General features: G+C 38.2%; 1 protein-coding gene across 3 annotated transcripts in view; it reads right to left on the bottom strand.

The window, feature by feature from the left end:
• Nucleotides 1–26232, bottom strand: part of MYOM1 (myomesin 1) — a 153038-nt gene that overhangs the window by 48798 nt on the left and 78008 nt on the right. For 2 of the 3 annotated variants that reach the window (XM_058692583.1, XM_058692582.1), the window contains 7 exons: nucleotides 22704–22828; nucleotides 17569–17752; nucleotides 16902–17076; nucleotides 14781–14902; nucleotides 11174–11370; nucleotides 3602–3728; nucleotides 270–454 (listed from right to left, as the gene is read on the bottom strand). In XM_058692583.1, the coding sequence (XP_058548566.1) occupies nucleotides 270–454; nucleotides 3602–3728; nucleotides 11174–11370; nucleotides 14781–14902; nucleotides 16902–17076; nucleotides 17569–17752; nucleotides 22704–22828 (1115 nt within the window). Of the gene's footprint in view, nucleotides 1–269; nucleotides 455–3601; nucleotides 3729–11173; nucleotides 11371–13300; nucleotides 13589–14780; nucleotides 14903–16901; nucleotides 17077–17568; nucleotides 17753–22703; nucleotides 22829–26232 lie in introns of all 3 variants that reach the window. The other variant, XM_058692584.1, reaches the window with a different exon arrangement.

The raw sequence follows: 26232 nt of genomic DNA on the forward strand, positions 1-26232 counted from the left end.
GAAAGAAGAGGGAGAAGGGAGCTTGTGGATGTTTTCCAGAGGTAGGCTAAAGGGATTCAGGTTAAATAGAACCAAATTGCTTTAAGCATCAGAAACTGCCCCCAACCCCAACCACTGCCAAATGGAAACTTACCAGGAGCCCAATAAACGAAACAGACCAAAGCAGAAATGTTGTATTCTATCTTGCTAATTTTAAAGTTAATACCATTAGAGGAGCATTTCTTCTTTAAAACAAAAAAGTGTTTCTCAAAATACGAGCACACTCTTACCCTCAGGTATGTGTTTTTAATAGCTGCCTCATTGAGTCCTCGCCATTGGTCATCTTTGGCACTGGCCTCCTTCAAGTCCACAAAGTAACCAGTGACTGGAGTCCTTCCAGAGTGGATCGGAGGCCTCCACTGCAGAACTAGGGAGGTTTTCCTGACTTCACTACACTTGACACTGTGTGGGGGTCCTGAGAAACAGAAAGAGACCAATACATAAAAATGATGATGTATATGAAAACATTCAAATACATGTAAATCTAGAACCACATTTAAAGTCTTAAAGCTGAATCCAGTGTTTTTCTTTTGTAAAATCTACCATTCCTTTAGAAATAGGTATTTTGTGGTCATTTCATATCAAGTTTACTCAATGGCTCTACATCAACCCACTCAGTCCCTTTATGAGCAGTAGGTGGTTAGGGGCCAGTTCAAGGTGCCCCTCAGAGGCTGGATGAAAATTTGCCTTCAGGGTGTCCTAGGCCCTGTGGTCCTCACCTTTCATCAGAACACTTTAACGTGGTTGCAGATTCAATTTCAGATTATTTTTCGATGGTAATCTGAAACTTTTCCTAAATCTCAAATAAGGAGGAAGAAAGCAACTCTATTTGATGGCATGTGAATATATATAGTAATATTTCTTTTATAGGAAAAAGGAATATATTACCAAAGAGCTCCCCTCTGGAGGGAAATCTTTCCCATAAAGCATATATCCCATCTAGGACTTAAACCAAACTACCATTACAGTTTACAAAGAACTTTCATCAAAACAGATACAATCAATCCCGTGAGCCCTGAATCTGTGCTAAACACTGCTAGATACTTATTTATTTATCTCATTCATCCTTAAGACAATTAACAGAAAGCTCAGAGAAGCCAAATAACTTGATCCACCTGTTCAGGAAGACAGAAAAATGTTCTCCCTGTCCATGTGCTCTTTGCACTCTTGGGAGAGTCCAAACCAGTAAGTGATTTCCCACATCTTTCCATGACCACCAGCTAGCTGGTGATATTTGCAGATGGTATATTTTCTTTTTTCCTGTCCTTTAAAAAAAAATAAGTGATTCCTAATCAATCAATTAAAATCCCCTGAACTGACTCACAGTGCCCTAAAAAGCCAGCTACACACACAGACTCTACCATGCTGTGCCTTGGCAGTTTGCAATTGATAGCTCAATATTTGTTGGGTCCTGCACCTTGGCTTAACAGTCACAGAACTGTGTCAGCCTTGCCTTCTCACAAGGTAAGAGGTTTAAATAATGTGGTGATAGATTTAAATATTAACATCAATACCTTATACTAGTGTGTCATGTTCTGTTTTGCAAAGGGCTTTTAAACTATTTTCTTTTTTTTTATTTTTTATTTATTATTTAAAAAAAATTTTTTTTTACATTTTTTTTTTTTTTTGAGAAACAGAGTGAGACAAAGCATGAGTGGGGGAGGGGCAGAGAGAGATGGAGACACAGAATCTGAAGCAGGCTCCAGGCTCTGAGTAAGCGGTCAGCACAGAGCCTGATGCGGGGCTCGAACCCACGAACTGTGAGATCATGACCTGAGCCGGAGTTGGATGCTCAATCGACTGAGCCACCCAGGCGCCCCTAAACCATTTTCTTGTGTCATCCTTGGAACCCAATGAGGCATCCAAACACTTAGCACTCACCCTGCAACCTCTTTTGCTAACTATATCTTTTTGAATCAAACATTTCCCACAGGCCTGCTCAGAATTTCATAGTCTCTGGTCACTCATATTTTAACTTTATTCAGGAATTAAAGAATTAAAAAAAACAGATCCGCTTTCATGTAGGTGACAGATGGAGCTTAAGAAATATCAACCAGCTTAGTGGAGGTACAAGGAAAGGCAGCATGTTTGCATCTTATATTTACTGAAGTTGAGTGAGTGCTTGAGCTTCTCTTGGGTTCCTCTTGTAATTTTTTATTCACACTGGATAGAGAAGTCATGCAGATAAACACTCACTAAGTGAAGGCAAAATGATGGTTCTTCAAGGGCACTAGGATTTCAAATAGAGGAAGAGAGTGGCATTAAGGACAAAGCTGGATCCACCCAATATGTTCCAGTGTGGCCTTGTGTTCTAATGTGGTCAATACTGGTGCTATACCAGTTATTACATATGTTGAATATTAAAGCCAAGTGGGAGAATCTAGTCATCCTGTGGCACTTACTGGATCTCTGAAGTTAGTACTGTTGGAAGCAAAATAAAATCATCTACCAAATACATTAACATTGTTAGTTTGAAACCTAATGGCTTCATACATTTGTTTGTATTCAATTTTTTAATTTGTTCAGTGTTGTAGCTGTATGAGTTTTTAAAAGCATAGGTAAATGTTTCTGCCTTCTCCCATTTTCTTCCCTGTTCAGCCAACTAACTACTCACAATGGCAACCTCCAAAAGAGACTACTTCCAGCCAGGTACCAGTACCTTTGTTATGATGCAGAGTTGGGACAAAGGTGTAGAGAGAGCAAAAGGACTGGAGAAGTGAAGAGAGATAAGTGGAGAAAGTCTATGGCTTAAGTCCTAGGCAGGCATGTTAAGTCCACCTACATGACATAACAAAGAGCTGGCAGCAAGGGAGGAGAGAGACACCAAGGAAGAGGAGACATATTGGCTGAGCCCGGAGAGAGAGATTTTGAGCAGGTTGACAAATGAAAGGTTCCAGTGCAGTGGGAGAATGCATGAGAATTAGGGAGTGCAGGAAGAAGTTTCTGAGATACTTTGTTGGGGGATATGAATTGGATGGCCTTCAGCGGTCTTTAAGAAGCACAAGTAAAAAATCAGAATTCCTTTTCTTTTTTTTTTTAATTTTTTTTTTAACGTTTATTTATTTTTGCGACAGAGAGAGACAGAGCATGAACGGGGGAGGGTCAGAGAGAGAGGGAGACACAGAATCTGAAACAGGCTCCAGGCTCTGAGCGGTCAGCACAGAGCCCGATGCAGGGCTCGAACTCACAGACCGCGAGATCATGACCTGAGCTGAAGTCGGCCACTTAACCGACTGAGCCACCCAGGCGCCCCCAGAATTCCTTTTCAATGATCATGTGGTACTTCTATTTTGTGCTTCTATTAATCCTATTCCAAGCAGAGGGATAACTATGAGGGCTCTCGGATGTATTTGGAATACAAGCACAAGAAATTATACTTTATTTTATATAGGTACCTATTATTTAATAGGATTATAAAAATATTTTAACTAAACATAAGGGGTCAAGAGAATTCTTTTCCCTTAGGAGTTGTTTATATAGCACTTAAATGTAGTTCCAAGTTGTAGTTTCTTTTGGAAGAAACCCCAAGCCTCACTGCTGAGATACGGTTAATATAGTTTACCTGGAACAGCAATGGTCCACTCTTCACATTTGAAGCATGCACTTACTGCTGAGGGCACTCCCAACCCAGCAATGTTCATGGCTGCCACTTGGAACTGATACACCATGTTTTCCTTCAAGTCGCTAATCTGCAACACAACATCACAGAGAGTGGATGTTGATTCATGTTTGTTTTTTAAAGTTGTTCAATATTTTATTTACTTACCTCCTGAACTGGATACACCCTGAGGTGACCCCCAATGAGTCATACCCTTTTGTAATCTCCTCCCCTTGAGTGTGGGTGAAGCCTGTCACCTGCTTCCAACCAAGAGAATATGGCAAAGGTATTGGAATATCAGTCCCATGATTGTTGTTCCATCATACGGAAAAGGGGGAGGGATATTATAGATGTAATCAAGGTCTCTACTTAGTTTATTTTTTAGTTCATCTAAAGGGAGATGAACTAGGCCTGATTTAATCAGATGAAAGCTCTTAAAATGGGGTTTGGGACTTTCTTAATGAGAACACTCTCCTGATGGCCTGGAAGAAGCAAATGTCAGGTTGAGAAATGCCTAGCCACTCACATTTGGAGAAGGGCAGTCTGTAGGAGCAGAGGGCCCCAGCCTCAGAGCTGAAGGAACTGAATTCTGCCAGCAATTGAATCAGTTTGCAAGAGGAACTCAGCTCCAGATGCAAATGAGCCCAGCTGACACCTAGATTAAAACTTTGTGAGACGGGGAGCAGAAGCCCCATCTGAGCCATATGTAGACTCCTGACTTGCAGACACTGTGATATAACAAATGTGAGTCTTTTCAAGTCACAAAGTTTGTGGTAATCTGCTATGCAGCAATAGAAAATTAATGCTTGTAGAGATAAAAATTAAGAGAATTCTAAACTAGGAATCAAAATATTTAAAATCTTGTCATTTTTGTGCTCCTTACTGAGAGACTAATATTTTCTATATCCCTCAGAAGAAATTGGGTTGTTGTACATATATGTGATAAAATAAGGAATGTGAAAACATTTGCAAAATAGAAATGACAGAATATACTAGTGTGAAAAAAATCCATGGACTATGAACAATCCTTTGAGCACTAAAAATACTTAATAAATGGAGGTATTGATGGAAACACCTGAATTAACAAAGTTTACCCATTGTATGATTTAAGACTACACAAGACAAGTATATATCTCTGATCCAGTCTACTCCTGATTTGATCATGAAGTCATAAGTTCATCTGCAAGAGGGTCTATTGCCAGTTATTTAGGGTACAAGTAGAATACAATGGCTATATGTTTTGGTAACAGAATAATACAAACTCCCTTTTTGATTCACACACACATACATACACTCCCTTTAAGAAGGGGAAATCTTGTTAATTAAGAGGAAACTATCATGTAGATAACTTGGATCTAAAAGCACTTTATTCAGGTACCAGCTGTTCTGGGGCTCCGTTAGTGTGAACAACTAGTCCAATTTTCCTGGAATTATGGGGTTTCTAAGGATGTAGGCAGTTTAGTGCTGAAACTAGGAGAGTCCTAGGCAAACTGGAAAAGTTGGTCATTCTAGGCTTAGGTGAAATACTGTGGCATGGGACTTCTATTTCTGGCAATGGTGAACTAGGCTATACAGATTAATCACCCTGCTAAAAAATTAAAAAACACTAGATAAAAACATCTTTTAAAAATCTTCTCAAAAGCATCAAATTAGTGTCAAGATGTTACAGAATTATCAGGCCAGCATAAAGGGAAATAGGGAACAAAGAGAGATAAATGAAATATCGAAGTGGCTTTTACTTTGGGGAACTGGCCAATAAAAAATTTTTTTTGACCTTTGGTTTTGATTATCTGACAAGTAGAGGGACTCAGAAATCAAAGCCTAGAGCGAAACCAAAAAGGAGATAATAAAAGGGAACCCTCTACTATTAAGCTGGAACCCTAAAGGGTTTTACTCTTTGGGGATAAAGTTGAATTAGAAATCATTCTGCCTTCATACAGTGTAAATTCACATTGCTTGTTTGTCCAAAAAATTAAAGCCTTATACTTGATTTAAGAAAAAACTGAACATGGGGTATCCCCAGGTACTTTGCAGAAGCAAATACATATTTTCTCCAGAGAAAGATGCCTTCATGCTAAACCTCAAATTATTAATGCAAGTAATATTTTAAGGACAATGAGCATCACATAATCAAGGATAACCAAGCATAGAAAACAAGATACCATGAGCAAGACAACAAAACCAGTGATGACAGATATAGACCTGCAAAGATATTAGATGATGTAATCATCTGACATAGATTAGAAAAACAGCTATGGTTACTATGTTTTAAGTATAAAATACAAATTTAAAATATCTGCAGGAGAGAGCAAACTATAAAATATTTTGTAAAATATGACTTATAAAAGGGAAAATACAATAAGAAAAAAATAACGGGATGTGATTAACAGGAAATCAGACGAAAAGAAGAGGAACTTTGTAAACTAATAGAAAGTTATAAGAAATTACACAGACCACAGTGGAGAAAGACACAAAGATGGGAAAGAGAGAAGAGCAATTAATAGACGTGGAAGATAGAATGAGAACGCCAAATGCATGTTAACTAGAGCTTCAGGAGAAGAGGGGAGAGAAGGGAGCAGCAACAATATTTTAGGAGATAGTGGCTTAGAGTTTTCCAGAAAGATATTCCTGAAAAAATCCAACCCACAGGTTAAAAATCCTCCTCCTGTCAAAATCCTTGGAAGAGACATTGTTAAAAAACCTATACCTAGACACATACTACTTCAACTGTAGCACACCAAAGAGATAGTGAAAATATTAAAAGCTGTCTAAGAGAAAAGACAAATAATCTTCCAATGAGCAAACAGACTAAAAGCTGACATGTTGAGGTGCCTGGCTGGCTCAGTTGGTAGAGCATGTGTCTCTTGAACTTGGGGTTATAAGTTTAAGCCCCACATTGAGTACACAGATTACTTAAAAAAAATCTTAAAAAAATAAAAATAAGAGCTGACATGTCAGTGGCAACAATGAGCCAAAAGACAGTGAAATTATACCTTTAAAGTGTGAAAGAAAAGAACTACTATTATATAATGTTTTATCCAGAAAAAATTTTTTGAAGAATGAAAATAAAGTTATTTTCAGATAAACGTGAAGAGTATGTATCTTCAGAATACCCTCACTAAAGAACATTCTAAACTATTTAATTTAGACAAAAGGAAAGTAATCTCAAATGGAAGGCCAAAGATATAAAATCAAATAAAATGTAAAATATGTAGATAAATCTAAATAATTATTGAGATAAAACAATAATAACAATACTTTTGGATTCAAAAAAAGACTTAACACACACAATAGCATACAAGTTGGGAACTGGCTTAAGGTATTTTGAGCCTCTATGTTTCTCAGACAAGGGTAAAACAATAGAATAAATTCAGACTGGACTGTTAATTTGCTCACGGTAATTTCTAGAATAACCACCAAAAACAAACCCAGAAACCCAGAATCTATAGCTTTCAAGGTAGTGTACAGGAATAAGGGGATGACTGATGGGGAAAAAAAACTATTCAAAGTAGTCAAGTAAGGACAGAAAATGAAACCAAACAGGCACAACAAATAGAAAATACAAAATAAGATAACTGGTTTTTCAAAAAAGTAACTAGTAGTAACATTACTCTAGTTAAATGACAAAGACTCTCAGGTAGGAAAAAATACATAACCCTATACTATTTTTAAAAGACACATACAAAGCATAAAGTTAAAGATAGATAGAAAGTTAAAGGATGAAAAATTATATACCATGCAAACACCAACCAAAAGAAAATTGGTAAGTTTCTATTAATAACAGATAATATAGACTTTAAGGAAAAACATATTGTTAGTGATACAGAAAGTCACTTCGTACGCATCTAATAACATCCCTTCAAAATATATAAAGCAACATTTTAATTGGGTGAATTTTACAATATGTGAATTATATCTCAATAAAGTGAGATTTTCCTGGAATTTTCACTTCTAGTACTATCCTTGTCAGGTATTTATATCAAATTCATTACAGTCTCAGGGTAATTTCATTCATGAACATAGAGGCAAAAAATCCTAAACAATAATAAGCAAAAAAAAAAAAAAATCAAGTAATATACAGACACAGTATACATAATGTCCAGTTTGGATTTATGCCAGGAACGCAAGGTTGTTTTAACATTAGACAATTAGTAGAATATACCACATTAAAACTCAAGAGAAAAATTGTATAACCATATCAATAGATTCAGAAAAAATATTTGATAATTTAAATTAATTCTTAACTAGGAACGGAAGGAAACTTCCTTTAGTTGATAACAGATGTCTATCAGACACTGATAGTAAATATAACATTTAACAGTGAAATGTTGAAAAGTTTTCTTTTAAGATAAAGATCAAGTCTAGAATGACCAAGACCACCACTTCTATCAACATTTTGTAAAGACTCTAAGCAGAAAGTTAAGAAAATGAAGCAAAAAATATAAAATTTGGAAATGAAGAAGTAAATTGTCATTTGCAGATGATATGATGATACATAAAAAATCAAAAAGAGTTCATAGGTAGCTTTTTGAAATTATGAGACAATTTAGCAAAAAACCTATACATAACAATGACATGTAAAATCAATGTATAAAAATTAGGTATATCTCTATATTCCAGCAATAACAAAATGATATAAAAATATACTATTTAGGGGGCGCCTGGGTGGCGCAGTCGGTTAAGCGTCCGACTTCAGCCAGGTCACGATCTCGCGGTCCGTGAGTTCGAGCCCCGCGTCAGGCTCTGGGCTGATGGCTCGGAGCCTGGAGCCTGTTTCCGATTCTGTGTCTCCCTCTCTCTCTGCCCCTCCCCCGTTCATGCTCTGTCTCTCTCTGTCCCAAAAATAAAATAAAAAATGTTGAAAAAAAATTAAAAAAAAAAAAATACTATTTAAACACTGAAAATATGTAACACCTATAAACAAATAACATGATGTGTAGGACTTCTATAGAGAATTATAAAACTTTATTGAGAAACTTTAAAGAAGACCAAAATAAATGGAGAAAAATATCATGTTCATGTATTAGAAGATTTAATATTTTAAAAATGTCAAGAGCACTTGGGTGGCTCAGTTGGTTAGTCCAACTCTTGATTTCGGCTCAGGTCATAATCTCATGGTTCACGGGATTGAGATCAGGCCCCTAGCCGAGCCCCGTGTTGAGCCCTACCTTGGGCTCCTTGCTGTCAGCAGGGAGCCTGCTTGGGAGTCTCTCTCTTTGCCCCTCCCCCACTCCTGCACTCATTCTCTCTCTCACAAAATAAATAAACATTAAAAATATATTTTAAGATATCAATGATTCCTCAATTTCTTTGTAGAGTCAATACAATCCCAATCAGAATTTTAAAATGTTTTTGTTTAATTTAATTTTTCTTATTATATTTTCTTTTGCTTGTCTTGTTTTTTGGTAGAACTTGGTAACCTAATTCTACAATTTATATCAAAGTGCAAAGGGCTAAAAATAGCCTTGGAATAAAAAATAAACGAAGATAATTTGATCTACCAGTTATCAAATTTACTATAGAGTGGTAATGATTAAATTTTTTTTTTTTCAACGTTTTTATTTATTTTTGGGACAGAGAGAGACAGAGCATGAACGGGGGAGGGGCAGAGAGAGAGGGAGACACAGAAGCGGAAACAGGCTCCAGGCTCTGAGCCATCAGCCCAGAGCCTGATGCGGGGCTCGAACTCACGGACCGCGAGATCCTGACCTGGCTGAAGTCGGACGCTTAACTGACTGCGCCACCCAGGCGCCCCTAGAGTGGTAATGATTAAATTAGTGTGGTACTCGCCCAGTGGTAGACAAAGAGACCAGTGGAACAAAATAGAGAACATGGAAGCAGACACTCACATCAAAGAAACTTGATACATGATACAGATAGCCTAGCAGAATAGCTGCAATTTTCAATAGATAATGCTGGGACAACTGAAAACCCATGGGGGGAAAGTGAATGTTGACTTTTACTTTACACCACACACAAAATTTATAGGTGAAGTAATGACTTTAATGTAAGTGGCAAACCATAAAGCTTTGAGGAGGTAATCTAATACAATATCCCCATGACCTTCAATAGCGAAGGCATCTCTTAAAAAAAGGGTGCGGGGGTAACAGCAATCACTAATGACAAAGCCAATGCTGTTAAGTCTGGCCACAATAAATCTGACATTAAAACTAGTGTCGTTACCATAGGGAGAAGAAAATGCCAGCCAACAAATGGGAGAAGATAGACGCAGATTCTACAGCTACCAAGGATTTAAACTCAGAATATATAAAGAACATCACCAGTCAGTAAGAAAACCTAGTAGAAAACTGGCAAAACCTTTGAATAGGCATGTTATAAAAGGAGATTTCAAGTGGAATATGTATACACAAGAAGAGATGTTCAGACTCATTTGACACTTTGACTGTCAAAACTGAGAATGTGTGAATATAGCAAGTGTTAGAAGGATGTGCAACAATGGGAATTCTCATACTCTTTAGAAAAACAGTATAGAATTATCTACTAAAATTGAAGATAAACAGACTCTCTGGACCAGCAATTCTACTTTTAGATAATAACCTACAGAAACTAGTGCATGTATGTGCCAGCAGATACAAACAAAAATGTTCATAGCTACACTGTTTGATATAGCTATGAATGCAAAAATGCCCATGTATCAATCAATAACTGAATGGAAAAGTAGATTGTGAGATGGTCCTATGATAGAATACAACACAGTAATGAAGTCATAGCTACACACTGACATGGAAGAATCTTAAAAACATAATTTTATTTTAAGTATTCTTGTTTTATTCTTTATGTGTTCAGTATGTGTGTGATATTTCATAAATTTTAAGTGTTAGATTTAAAAAGCGTGGCACTGAGTTAGGGAAAGCATTCGCCCAGCCTCGCCCTGCTCTTGCCCCCACAGCTTGGGGTTCTGTGAGTACTAGGAGGTGGTAACTTTCCTCCAGCTGACAATGCTCTAAAGAGGGGGGGGGGCATAGTTGTGGCAACAGTAAGACCCTTCAAGTGTGCTGAGATGGGCAAAGCAGTGAAGAAGGGAAACTTGTGGGTAGACACATGTGAACCATCCCTTCATGGGGGACACTTCACAAGTGGTGAGCTGAGTCTGACCACCAGGCCCATGTCCCTTTATCCTTTGTCATTTGAACACTGAAAGTTAAAAATCTAGTCATTTAGATCCTGGGACCCTTGGTGCTAGTGGCATATTGGTTACAGATATTTCATAAGTCTTGAAATAAACACTAATTTTTATAATAGATATACATTTCACAGTAAATGTTCTGGGAAGTTATTGCTTATGTGTATGAATCAGAAAATACAAGTCCTTCCTGGTCAGATCACTTCTACTTACCTTATATGACTTACCGTATATGACAATGACAAAACTCATGTCATTGCAGACAATGGACCCTGGAGTAATGACATGAATCATTTACAAGGTGCTGGGTGTGTAGGTGAGTGTGCATGGTGTGCAAGTGACCGTGTCATCATATACATGACACTCCACACTACAGAAGGTCACACATTTACCTTATATGCCTCATCACTGACAGCTTTGATGTTGGCTTCTCTCCATCTTCCCGGTACCCCGTCAATTACCTCACGATAGTTCACATAATAGCCAGTAATTTCAGCCCCTCCACTCTTATCTGGTTGCTTCCATCCAAGAACCATCGAGTCACGACAACTTTCAAGACAAGTGATATCATAGGGTGGCGATGGTGCCGCTGTTGCAATATGAATCGCTCGTGAGTAGACAGAAATGCATTTATGATTCTATGTACATTAAACTCATGTCATTAGTACCATGTGAGAGGGCACTAGGCTCTTGCAGTATGAGACTAAATTGTGAGACTGATCAGTAACTTGGCATCCAATCTGGTGTATGAGAAAAAAGCCAACACACAGTGAAAAGGGCACTGCAATTATTATTGCAAAGATAAAAAGAAGCTGCCCCACCCCTCCACGGAAGAATAATTTTTGAAATACTAACAGCAAGATGGTGCAATCATATGAAAAGTGATTGTTACCCGTAAGAAGACATCTTTTCCCCAAGATATATATTTTTGTTTCTTTTTGTAGTTTTGTTTCTATTTGCTCCTTCAGGAAAATGAAATGTGTATATTAATTTCTCCCTCAATTTCCTTACTGAGAATTTCCATATTATTTCCAAAAGGATAGCATTTCACCATTTGGGCATACATACCCTTGTGAGACCTTACAACTAAACAAGTTCTGTCTACACACAGGACAAATCTTATTCTGGAACTCAGCTAAATGCCACCGTAAAAAAAAATTTTTTTTTAAAGCCAGCCACAATCTGCCATGTGATTTTTCTCTTATTACATAATACTTTTTGCTGCATTATTTTTAATCTGATGTTGGACTATTATTCATATAGTACAAAATACTGAATAGTTGTCACTGTGTTTATTAGTGCATAACCAGAAATACATGTGGACGATGTTTTAAAAGACTTACTTCATTTATGTGGCTTTGCTGATCAACTTTTCACCTAACTGCTAAATTATGGTTTTCGATAAAGAAAGAGAAGGTGAGATGGTGGAAAGAAATCCATCTAGATGTGCAATAACATCAGAAAGAGTTTTCTAAATATTTATTTGGATTATAGGAAAAAAAGAACTATTTATTCTTATTCAAAAGATTCTCAGAACAATAAAGATTTTAAAAATAATACATGTGTTTCTCTTCCCCCTCACCAACCTCCTTCATTCTTTACATTAAAAAAGAAATTTCTCTCTCTCTCTCTCTCTCTCTCTCTCTCTCTCTCCCTATTACAGAGCAATGTTGAATGTGAATTCTCAAATGAATATCCCATCTCAAAGTTGAAGGGACAATAAAGGTGTAAAAAAAAAAATACATTACAGAAGTTAGGGGTGGGATAGTAATAGGGGGTAGAAGACAGGCATGCTATAGTTTGTCAGTATACGCTTATCATTTCATTTTTACTTGATAAGAAAAATACTGTCTCCTAGAATATATAAGACACAAGTATCAAATATCCTAATCAGAAAATTCTGAGCTTACTGATAAATAGTCTTAAATAAAACAGTTTTGGGAATGTGATTCATAAATCATAGAATTTAGCTTTATATGATTATAATACCCTATTAAACTTTTCATGGTAACTCAGAGAGATAATGTTACTCATATTTATTTGAATTAAATATGAAGGATAAGTTGAACACCTGAAGATAAACAATGGAAGTTAATAACTATGATCCTGATTAAATGTGACTTCTTTGTAAAATATTTTTCCTATACATGTACTGAACATAAACATTTCAAAGGACCTCACATAGGCTGTGATTCTCAAATTCTTTGTGCTCTTAGCTCTAATTTTCTTAGCAAAATGAGGCTAAACCTGTGTCTGTCTGAGAAACCAAAAAGGACTCTATAACCCAATCACCTTATTCTATTGTCACTAAGCACAGTAAACTATGTATAAAAGCCAAGCTCATATAAAATTACTTTTACAACTCACTAGACAAAAGTATTGCAAATGGATAGCTGAAAACACAGAAAATTAAGAATATACATAGATGAAAGCGAACACAGATGGAAGAGTGTGATCCGGACAATGAGGTGAGGACACTGATGGAGACAGATGGAACAGTTGACTCTTTCAACTCTCACCTATGTCCTTCTTCTTTTTCAGAGGGTCAGACTTACTTTTCCCCTTAAGAGCTGCCTTCTGTGGTGATGGGGTAAGCTCTTCCTGAACTGTTTCACTTACTTTACTCACTTCTGTTTGGCCCAGGTTGTGAGCGCTACTGGGTAGTGAAGGTTTGTTAAGTTTGCTACCAAGCAAAGCATCTTTCTTAAAGGTTGGCCGGGAGGCTTCATGCATGCCTCCCCTGGAGTCTGTTAGTCCACCAGGTGTATCATTCAGTTCAGGCCACACATCTGGAGACACTCCTCCCCCTACAATCACCAGATAACAACAGAAACGCTTTGAGCCCAGACACAGTCCAAATTGCTCTTACTTAACAGAACAAAGGGAAAACCATTAGGACCACAAACAGAACAAGTAATCTTAGTTTAACAGAAATCACTCAGATTTGCAAGAAATACGGAAAGCACACGTTTCACATAATTTACACCAAGGAAACATTTCAACTTCTCCATATTCTGGAAAAGAAGAAATGAGAACAAAAAACCACAGACAGAAACAGGAACCATTTTGATTTGCAGAACCCAAGTATATACAAGAAAAAAGCAAACTTCTGACGTTTTTTGAAAGATATTAAGTCCTCTTAATTCACAGAATGAGGGGGCAGAATGGATCATAAAGTGCACAGGACATACATTAAAGATCCTGATTTTATAACAGCTAGAATTATGTACATTACTGAAATATTAATGGTCTGCACCTCCCAACCTCAAAAAAAAAAAAAAGTTACCTACTGTCCATATTATAAGGAATATTAAAAAGTAATACGGCATGATAACTGAAGATAACTGGTATTAAATAATCTTTCCCTTCAAATGTGTGTCACTCTATCACAGACATCATTTTTAGTGCTCTGAACTATGTGGGTCCTTTCCCTGCTTTATCTAAGATTGGGAGGCACATCATGTACACTCATACAATTACTTTATTATGGGTTTTATTCTGTTGGTTACTTTGTGAGCAGAAATGTAGCATATGACCAAGCAACCACAAGTATCTTGCACGAAATTTAGAGGAGTTTATAAAAAGCATGTTGTTAGTGAAAACAAGCCAGGCTTTGTCGCAGGTGAAATGGCATTTAGGTACAAAATGACGTGGGTTATGGGTGATATACCACTTCACGGAACCGGATGGCCCTCCACACTCCCAGGATGAGCACGAAGTTAGAATGGAGTTTCACACAATGGGAACTATCTGAGGACACTCGGACTTGTGAAGATGGCAAGGCTACAGATGCACAGAGTCTGGGTAAGTGATGAAGATCTGTAAAATGATGGCTATGGAAGGTTAGCTGTCACCTGGAGTCAGAGAAAATGATCATCTGAGGACAGAACCCTCGAGCAGTACTAGAAGCTTTAAAACCATTTCTGGCGAGGATGGTATCTTCCTTTATAACATAAAAATTCACTTTTTGCCCTCCAAAGCTACGCAGAAGGTACTTACCTATAGCAGCTTTTACTTCAATCGCTTCTGAATCCTGTGAATATTCACTAAGTCCGGCTGCATTAACTGCTCTGACCCGGAAGATATAACTCTGGCCAGTTGCCAGTCCATGGCAAGTAAATCTAAAAGGAAAAGGAGTTTTTAAAAACTTTTCTAGCAGGCAAATTAGACAAGATGATTTTAGCTTAACTGAATGATCTGGGTTTATAAAAATAATTCGTAGAGAGATCAGGTAATGTATGTGCTTTAGACAAGAAGGCAGCTAATTAAGGCGATTTTCTAAACTCTATCAAACAATTCAGAGTCCTGGGTTTCCCCTGAATTAAGTACCTTAACTTTTCCGAGGCTCTGTGTGCTCATCAGTAAAATGGGGATAATAATGCCTCCATAATAACTTTTGTGTAAAGACTGGCTGTATTTAAAGTACTTATTTCAGGGTCTGGCATAGAGGAGTCTTTTAATAAATAATAGGTGATATTAATGATATCATTAATGGCTATTTCAGGTTTACACTTATGGCTGTAAGACACTGGCTGCTCCCTGTTACAGAGGCCTAGTTACTGCTTCCCTGCATACCAGGGAAGGCATAATGACTTGAGAAATGACACTGGAATCTGAAAATAAGATGAAATATGGATAACCATTTAGAAATGAGGATCCAGTAATGAGGTGTGAATCCATGGGCAGTTTCACACATAAAACAACCTCCTTCCTTAATAGCTATTATGGCTATAAATAGCTGTTTCATGAATCACTGTAACATTTTAATCCATCCTGAACACTGTAACCAGAGGAAATAACAGGTCCGCTAATGACTCTATTACCATTAGTAAAGTTGGAATATTTAATGAAGGCAGACATAAATGAGGCCAATTCTTCAGGTCAGCTCAGTTCAGCAAATACTTATTGAGCACTTCAGTGTTCCAGGCACTGAGCTAGGTATTGTGGGCACAAAGATGAATAGAAAATGGTGCCTGCCCTTGAGAAGCTGCCATCTGTTTGTGGAAAGGCAGACCCTGCCTCACCCTCTATAAATATTTCTAAATAGCCCCAGGAAAATGCTGGGAACTGAGAGTAACAGTGAAATGAGTAAACAGGCCAAGTGAATCTCTTGAAAAACATATTGCTTTCACCCATTAATTGATTTTTCTCTATTCTCTCATGTTCTGCAAAAGAAACAACTCATCCTATGGGGGTCCTTGGACTTGAAAGTGGCCATGCCAGAAGCTGCCTAACAAGCCTGCATGACAATTCTGGTGGGGGCAGGGGGAATTCTCCTCTCAGATCAGTCCTAAATCAAAGGAGTCTCAGAGTTTGGTTGCAGACCAGAATTCATCATCAACTTGCAAGGCTGGTTGACAAAACATTTGAAAGCAAGAAAAAAACCCTCTCCATATTAGAAACAGATGTAAAGAAGTGGCAAAGTATTCTGAGTGTCCTTTTTTTTGGTGTTACTTATGTCTCCTTAGCACTGAGTTTCACCATGTTCAAAATTTGTAAAATGTTGATACTTTTTTCCTATTCATTTAAAATGCCTGGCTAGACCCTTGAAATCTTATCATTTTGGATATTAAAGACCACAAAAGAGGGGTAGAAAGAACAAATAGCATAAAGGAAAAGAATCAGAAAAGAGCTATAAAGTGAACCCATCATAGCTGGCATTAATGTGTTTCTAAGTGTTTAATATCCCAAGAAAACTTTAAAAAAAAAATATAGCAGTAGATAATGTTCAATTTTTAATTCATTTGGATATATAAAGCATAATGTTCTTTTTAAATTTTTTAAGTATTTATTTTTAAGAGAGAGAGAGAGCGAGCATGAGCAAGGAAAGGGGCAGAGGGAGAGGGAATCACAGAATCCGAAGCAGGCTCCAGGCTCTGAGCTATCAGCACAGAGCCCAACATGAGGCTCGAACACATGAACCATGAGATCATGACCTGAGTTGAAGTCAGACAGACGCTTAACCAACTGAGCCACCCCTTAAAGCATAATGTTTTAAAAAGTCTTCCTCCACTGGATGTTGGTGCTGCTGTATGGGTCCATGGCTGATTTCCTCCTGATAGCCTCTATGCTCTAGAGTCAGAAGGCTCCCCACAGCCCACCCCCCAACACTGTGGTTACCGTGGGCCCTTCACAGGGTTGTTGTTGCAGGGCTCCCACTTGCCAGAGCCAACCACACTTGACTCTATGTAGTACCCGACCAGTTCTTTGGCGTCTTTGGATTCCTCCCATGAAACTACCACTGATGTGTCTGTATTTCTGCTTGGGATGATTTTGCCTGGGGCCTTTGGGATATCTGACAAAGGAGGAAAATGATGATCAAACTCAGGTGTGGTTTAAAAAACTTCATTCTTATCTCTCTCTCTCTCTCTCTCTCTCACACACACACACACACACACATAAATTTTACATAAGTAATCATCTCAAACATACAGTTACTTACTTTATATTTGTTAAAGCAGAAAATAAAAAAAATAAATATGTTAGTGTGGGGGCATAATGATAAACTAAATACCCAGGAACCTACCAACCCACTCCAGAAAAAATACATTAACAATACTGTTGAAACTCCCAAAGAAGTTTACTTTTCATAACTTCATCATTCATAATAATGAATTTTTGAAATGTATCAGTCAAGTATAGTCATCAATTAAATTCATGATACGAAAGAAGGATGCCACTACTTTTGCTTCCGGGCATATACGTTCTGATGAGTACTTGCTTTGGAAGTTTTTCTTAAATTGAAGTAAAAGAAGTTTACAGTTGTTCAAGGGAACTCCACACTTACCAAGTTTATCCCCTACCACGGTCACTTCCGTTGCCTCTGAGGGCTCACCCACTCCTGCCGAGTTAGAACAGCGGACGCGGAAGCGGTAGGATTTCCCTTCAGCCAGGTCGAAGAGAGCAAAGCGGGGAGACTTCACAGGGAGCTCTGTGTTCACCCGCTGCCAGTTTTCTGTCTCTGCGTCACACTGCAGCCCAAACAGTGAGACCCATTCATGGCACGGCAAGAATAAATGGGACCTCTAGGCCAGGCATCTAGCAGTCTTATTTATCCGTCAACAAACCACCTACCTGTTACCAGTGAGTTGAACTGGAGAAGAGATTTGGAGGAAATGGGGATGAAGCATCTGTAGTTCATAGGATTATCTAAATAAAATTGGCTTTGCATTGTTTGATAAATACTTTAATAGTTCACCGACTTTATTAACCAAGTAAGATCACTGATCGACTTATAAAAGACCTTAATTTATTTTGAGGACTGCTTGGGGTCAGATCCTTTTCTAATTCTTAGGGTGGGTAATTCAATTTAATGTGCTATATAAGATACTTTAATTTTCACTGCTATAAACTTTTATTTTAATTGAGTGTTATTTAATGATTCAGAATATCATTCAGGTCTGTGCTCAAACACCACCTCCTCAGAAAGCCCTTCTTGATCACCCCCTCCCTATTCTACCAAAGAATCTGAAAGAGTTTTGTTCCTTTCTCATCACTCTCTATCCTTTATCTTGCTTTATTATTTTTTTAAACACTTATCTCTATTTGAAATTAAGTTATTTGTCATCTCCTCCATTGGAAAATAAGTTTCAGTGAATTGAGTTCAGCAAGTTGTCTTGTTCACTGCTATCCTCCAGAGCCTAGAATTGTATCTGACACATAGGAAATAATCAACAATTGTTTTTTCCTGAATGAATGAATTTTTTTTTTTTTGAATTTGGAAGGAAGGAAGGAAGCTAATGAAAGATAAAGATGTTCTTTTTTTCTTACCCATATTTTAGAATAAATTATGGGAAAAACTAATTTAAAGCAATTCTATTCTTGGAATTAAAGTGGTCTAGAGTGACTCTGAAATCCTTGAAAGGATGTGGTGTCTATTTGCACTTTGGTAGAGAATATAGTGAGAAAACTATCAGTAGTCTTCAGTAATCCTTTTCCCCTCCTATTTGTACTCTCAATTCTGCCCAAGGTCAGCAGAAATGATTTTGCTTTGCAACTTTTGAACAGTTTCAAGATACTTTTCCAGAAATCCAAACCTTGCGATATAGTGACCAGCTGTGAGGGATGATACATTCTTGGTACTATAAAAATACTGGTATATCGTTTGGCATAACCTTCATGGATTTGAAATGAGAGACAACATGGTATGGTGAAAAGGATCCAGAGGCATCCACTCTGGTCCTAGCTTTGTTAAGAATAAGACATGTGACCTGGGGAGAGTCACATGAGTATTGTTTGGTCTCAGTTTTAACATTTGCAAAATAAGCAAATGTGACAGGGTAACCTCTAAAGTCCCTTGTCGAATCTTTCAAGATGTGTCATTGTGTGTGGAAGGGTAGAGAGGATAAATTCCCCCTAACCAGTCAATCTGCTGATAACTGAGGGATAAAATTCTCCCAGACCTTCAATTCTTCAGTTTATGGCTTTAATTCATTTTGACACATTCTCCCCTGGGGAACATATAACAATTATCAGTCATTTATACTTTCATAATAAAAAATAATAGCTGCCTTTCACTATGCTAGGGGATTTATGTCATTGTAACTCTTTAATCTTCTCAACTGTGCTCTGAACTAAGTATTGTGGAGGTAGCACTATGTGATTTATCCATGTTGTCCAGAGAAGACAGGCTTGGGAAGGTTGAAAGGCAGCAATGTATACTAGTTGGATACAGTATATGAAACTGAGCCAGACTGTCTGGGTTCAAATACTAGCTCTCTCTCTTACTAAATGTGTGACCCTGAGCAAATTATATGCCCCATCGAAGCCTCAATTTCCTCATCTACAAGATAGGCATGATGAAAATAAAAGCATTTCCCTCATAAGGTTACCGTAAGTATTAGGTGAGTTAACATGTGCAGAGTGCTTCGAACAGTGCCTGGTCCACCTGTTGGGATGAGCACTGGGTGTTGTAGAGAAAACAATTTGACAATAAATTTCATTTAAAAAAATAGCAAATTTTTCCTTGGATGTATCACTTACATTTGATTAAGCATAATAAACATAAATTTTTATGAAAGGAAAAAAAAAAAAGAACAGTGCCTGGTCATTGGTAAACATTCCTGCATGCAGAAACAGAGCTAGCAAGTGATACAACCCTTATCTCTGACAGGACCAGATTTTTGATAAGGGAATGAGAGAGAAAGAGCTGAAGACATAAGACATCTGAGAAAAAAGTTTGGGGCTGAGAAGAACACAGTATAGGAAGGCTGGGAACACTGGAGACCGATCCATCCAATAACCTTGCTAATAAACCCCTCACTATCAACCATTTTAGGGCTCACAGACATGGTGTAACTGGGCATAAGCTTTAGCCATAACAGGTGACTTTGTGCTTTATGTGCATGCAAATTCTGGTAAAAAGTTCTGTAAAGAAGTGCAAGCTCAGGGGTAATTAAAGAAGCAGAACTCCCATGGGCATGAATATTCTGGGGATGAAAATGTGCTGCGGGACAAAAGCATGTAGAACATTTCTCTTTAGAAAGGTCAATGTAGGGGTGCCTGGGTGGCTCAGTCGGTTAAGCGGCCGACTTCGGCTCAGGTCATGATCTCACGGTCCGTGGGTTCGAGCCCCGCGTCGGGCTCTGTGCTGACGGCTCAGAGCCTGGAGCCTGTTTCAGATTCTGTGTCTCCCTCTTTCTCTGACCCTCCCCTGTTCACGCTCTCTCTCTGTCTCAAAAATAAATAAATGTTAAAAAAAAAAAAAAAAAAAAAAAGAAAGGTCAATGTATTAGAAGTGGCTCATCAGAATAGCTTGAGTCTCAGCGCAGGACAACGGTTTGGATAGTTCTGTAAGTGTGCCCTAGGTCTCTGGACATGTTCTGCTCCCCCAATATGTCAACATCCTGGGCCTTTTGTATACGTCATCCATGCCTTTACAGGCCTCTCTGCTCACCCTGCACTCGAGATGTTCCCTCTGTTCCATGCCAGGCTTGCTGGTGGATGAACACTTACATTTTTAATCACAGACTCATATGTATTTAGGTCTAGGGAAGTTAATAGACTTTCCTGGAGAAATTAGAGTTTATGTGACCAGAGGAAATGTTTAACAGAAGCCAAAGTTGACTCATTTGAAGAAAACGCCTCAGTGGTACATTGTTACTGTGTCATTATTATAGGAAAGATGGTAATTACTGTCAGAGAGCTTACTCAGAACTCTCTTCCTGTGGAGAATTTCGAAAAGATTCAGTGGAGGGTATGTATTAAGCACACCAGGAAATAAACATTTTCCACTCTAGTCTTGCCCTCTATTAAGAAAAAAAAAGAAAAGAAAAATTTTAAAATCAGAAATGCTACTCAAGTTCTAGTTAATTTGAGGTTAATATCTAGAAAATATACAAATTACTAACAATAAAAAATCTAATATATTTTTAGTAAAATCAGATTCTTTTGAAAGATGTCCATGTTACAGAAATAATCCATTTATTGTTACCAATGTGCTAGGGACAAGGAGAAGTGAGGCATGCTCCTCAAAGACATGATAAATGTCTTTAAAAAGGACATAAATTAATACATTTATTAATTAAAATAGGAAAACCACAGACCCTAGCATTTTTAATGCTAGTATAATATTCTCTGATGATCTCAAATAACTAAAAGGCCATGAAGATAGTTGCATATTACTTTCATGTTGTCACCTAATTTGCAGAAGTTTGCAAGTACCTATATACCCATCATGTCTATTCTCCTGTGATAATTATCAGGGAAGGTGACCTAATAGATGTTCTGAAATTGAATGATCAGAATAGCATTAACGATGAAACACAAAAGCTCTTAGGAAAACTCACCAAGCTCCGCAATATTTTTGCCAAGTAGAAACCTTTTCTATAATTTTACTACGAAGGTAAAATGTAAAGTAAATGATAACTTACCCTGTTATCACACAATTTTATAAAAACAAAATACACAAAAAATACAGCCAATTGTTTCATTTGTTGTTCTTCAAAAATAATGGTGCGTGGCTGCCAGTATAAATGTAAATGTTCTTATGGGTAACAGAAAATAAGCTTATTTTAGTTTCATTTTTTTCAATTATATCTTAATCAAAACTTTCTTAATGAATGGATTTTGAACCTCATTTTAAGTAAATTCTCTTGAAATGCCCCGTCCCGGGAGCAATTATGTTTTGCCTGGCAGATACTCCTCCTTTGTGTCTGCCCTTGAAACTAGGGCACTTGCCCCAAATAACGTCCTGTCTAGGACTTGGCTCTTCTCCATTTTCTGGGCATAAATGCTTACTGTAACTGCCCTTAGATCTGTGTCTATGGTAGATTCACATATAATTCTCATCATTCCACCCATTTTAGGCTTTCATTATACGCTGCCCTCTCCAAGAGCATGACAATAAAATTACAAGATATTTGAGGGAAAGAACTAGCCAGTATCTCATGCTGTTTTGCAATCTCTGACCCCATCCTACTACCTGTACTTAGAGTAGTGCTGGCCAAGTGCCAGGCAGCATGTAAGGACTTTCTCTCTTTGATCCTCCAGCTATTTGACAGTATTCTGAAAGTATTGTCACTTCTATTCCTCTGGCTCATCTACCCTCATTGATCTTCAGTTTCAACTGCTTAAGACAAATTGTAGAGAGATGAAAAGCTATTACTAGAGCGAGAGAGACAGAGAAAGCTTCTAGAAAACTGCCATATGAACAATCTACAGTTTCGGGAGCAATTCTCTTCTTAAAGGGTTATAATTTGAGGTCTGTGGGCCTCCTCGGAGTCGATGGGTGAGCTTCACAGATCTATACACCCCCTGAACTTTTAGGCAAAGTTTTGTGTGATATGCATTTTTCTGTGAAGATTGTTCATAGTTTATACGGGTTTGAAGAGTTCAGGACACAATGGAAATTTAAGCTCTAGTTCTCTAAAGAAATCTTTAGGAAGTGGCATGAGGTAATAATGTTTGATCCCAGAGTCTTACCTTTTCCACAAAGTACAGAATGCCCTCGTGGCCACGCTGGCCAGGGGGCTTCCAACTTAGCACCACATAGCTCCGGGTGGCCTCTGTGACAGAGAGGTCTGTGGGGGGCCCAGGAACAATACCCTCTGAAAAACAATGAGGAAAAGTGAAAAGCACACACTCTGGGAAGCCCAGCATGCTCCAAGAGGCACAGATGCTTCTCTCCTACTGGGGGAAGAGTTCATTACTTCTCCACAGTATAAAGAAGTACCCCAACTCTGAAATCCTTCCTAAAACATTCATTCATTCACTCAAAGCCACAATTTTACTTTCTTTGCTTGACAGTTCTGGTTTTCTTTCTGGTCCTTAAAAACAGTAGTAACGACATAAGTTTTACTTTCTGTACATCTTATATCAGCTTTTTATAGAATATCTTTTCAGGGCACGCTGACAGCACAGAGCCTGGAACCTGCTTTGAGTTCTATGTCTCCCTCTCTCTCTACCCCTCCCCTACTCACGCTCTGTCTCTTTCTCTCTCAAAAATGAATAAACATCAAGAAAATATATAGAATATCTTTTCAGGGATGTTTGGAAAGCAAACAAACTTGGAATATGAGATAGTATATTCTCTAGGGCAGAAAGTTGTCTTGTTTTCTGCCCAGAATAGTAAAGATAATGTCCTTCAGAGAAAGGTTGGGTAGATCTGTCAGCAGCCCCCTTAGAAGACTGGGGTGTCCTAAGTACAAGGTTTCTCAGATGTGACACAAATGTACTGTGTGTGCACACCCATCTGTGCTCCTCCATACCACCCTGTGGGACTTGGTGTGGGGAGGGGGAGACAGTGCAGGGAAGAATAATGGGAACGTGAAGCTCATGTGGTCTACCACGCTGTGAATTATAGAGTCCTTTGTTTCTGATCTAGGACTCTCTTGTCTTCTGCCAGCATCTATGAAACTGTGGTAGAAAATGTATTAGTTTGTAAGTCGGGTAAAATTTTAGAGCCTCCACAGTTCCTGACATCAGAGTAACCCTTCCATGTCAAATAACTAAAATACCATGGAAAATACATGAAACACCTGTTTATAGACATTGGATATTAGCTGTCTTAGGACAATGATGACTGATAGAAGAGAAACAAATTAAAGTGAGCTCTACTATTGTCCTAGTTTATTGTCCAGAGAGAAGTTCAAGACAACAGCTCAGGAAGAGGAACCACGTAGAGCCTGGCAGTCTCCCCAGCTGGAGGAAAAAAAGCTGGAATTCCAGGAAGGGCAAGGTATCTATCTACAGATAGAGTCAGAAGGATGAATACTGGAGGAAAGGGCTACACTGAGAGAGAGGCTTCAGAGATCTGCAGAGGGTCTGTCTGGAGTGTTCACCTGAGTACTGATCAGAACATGAATATGAGGAAACCACTTGAGGCTGGAGAAAACCCACACAAAAGAATTGGAGAGAACAATCCTCAAAGCTCTCATGGGGCCTGGGAGAGTCCATATTCCCACCAGTCAGAGTGTAAATCTAATTCCCAAGCATCCGGTAGAGTACTGCTCAGAAGGGTATTTCCTCTGTAGTATGGCCAAATTATCCCTAGACTAAAGGCTGTTCTGATTTCACCTAACAAAAGCAACCCTTGAAAGATCAAATCGTTTCCCCAGAACAAAGCTCAAGAGCATTTATTAAAAAACAAAAATATCCAGCACCAAACAATGTAAGTTCAAAATGTCTGGCATCTCATGAAAAATTATTAAGTATGCAAAGAATCATGAAAATATAGCCCCTTCTGAGGAGAAAAATCAATCAATGAAAACAAAATCAAAAATGTCACAGATGATAGAATTAACAGGCAAGGATATAAAAACAGTTATTATAAATATATTCATTATGTTCCAGAGCATAAAGATTCAACCTGTTAATTAAAGACATGGAAAATGTAAAAATAATACAAATTGTTCTACAGCTTCTACAGACTTCTACAGACTTCTATAGCTGTAAATTACAAAACCTAAAATGAAAACAAAACAAAACCCACACACTGACTGGAATTCACAGCAAGTTAGACACTGAAGAAAAGGATGGTAAAATTATGGCACAGTAGCAGAAAATGTCTAAAATGGAACACAGAAATCAAAAAAGACTGAAAGGAAAAATGGATATCGCATCAGCAAGCTGTGGTTTCAAGTGACATGTAATTGGATTTCCTAAAGTAGAGAAGAGAGAAAGGGATACAGAAAAAAGATGTTTAAAGAAAGACTTGTGAGGGGTGCCTGAGTGGCTCAGTTGGTTGAGTGTCCGACTTCGGCTCAGGTCATGATCTTGCAATTCATGAGTTCGAACCCCACATCGGGCTCTGTGATGACAGCTCAGAGCCTGGAGCCTGCTTCAGATTCTGTGTCCCTCTCTCTGGCCCCTCCCCACTTACACTCTCTCTCTCTCTCTCTCTCTCTCTCTCAAAAATAAAAATAAACATTTTTTAAAAATTTAAAGAAGAAATACTGGTGAAAAAATTTTCCAAATCTCATGAAACCAATCTCATGAATCCAATTCCAATCTCATGAATCCAAGAAACTTGTACACCCCAAGCACAAGACACGTGAAGGAAACAACACAGATGCATATCATAATCAAATTTGTAAATCCAGTGATAAAAAGAATCTATTAAAATCAGGCAGAGAGGAAAATATCTGAGGGACAAAGTAAGAATAACAATAGTCATTCTTATAGTGTAGGTCTGAGCTATAATGGACCATCCTTTCTAAAGTACTGAAAGGAAGGGTGCCTGGGTGGCTCAGTTGGTTAAGCGTTTGACTTTGGCTCAGGTCATGATCTCTCAGTTCGTGAATTTGAGCCCCACATCAGGTTCTGTGCTGACAGCTTGGAACCTGGAACCTACTTCAGATTCTGTGTCTCCCTCTCTCTCTGGCCCTTCCCCTCTTGAGCTCTGTCTCTCTCTCTCTCAAAAATAAATAAACATTAAAAAAAAATTTTTTTTAAGTACTGAAAGGAAAACTGTCAACCTAGAATTCTATAACCAATGAACATATATTTCAAAAATGAAGATGAAACAGAGACTGTTTTGGACATACAAAAAAATAAAATAAAATAATTCATAACTAGCAGGCCTGCACTATAAGAAATAGTAAAGGAAATGCCTGAGATTCAAAGAGATCTACACAGGGGCACCTGGGTGGCTGAGCAGGTTAAGTGCTGACTTCGGCTCAGGTCATGATCTCGTGGTTTGTGAGTTCAAGTCCCGCACTGGGCTTTGTGAAGACAGCTCAGAGCCTGGAGCCTGCTTCAGATTCTGTGTCTCCCTCTTCCTGCCCTCCCTCACTAGCACTCTGTCTGTCTTTTTTTCACTCAAAAATAAATAAACCTTAGGGGCGCCTGGGTGGCTCAGTCGGTTGAGCGTCCGACTTCAGCTCAGGTCATGATCTCACGGTCCGTGAGTTCGAGCCCCGCGTCGGGCTCTGTGCTGATGGCTCAGAGCCTGGAGCCTGTTTCAGATTCTGTGTCTCCCCCTCTCTCTGCCCCTCCCCTGTTCATGCTCTGT

This window comes from Neofelis nebulosa, chromosome 11, assembly GCF_028018385.1.
Source record: "Neofelis nebulosa isolate mNeoNeb1 chromosome 11, mNeoNeb1.pri, whole genome shotgun sequence".
Classification (NCBI taxonomy): domain Eukaryota; kingdom Metazoa; phylum Chordata; class Mammalia; order Carnivora; family Felidae; genus Neofelis; species Neofelis nebulosa.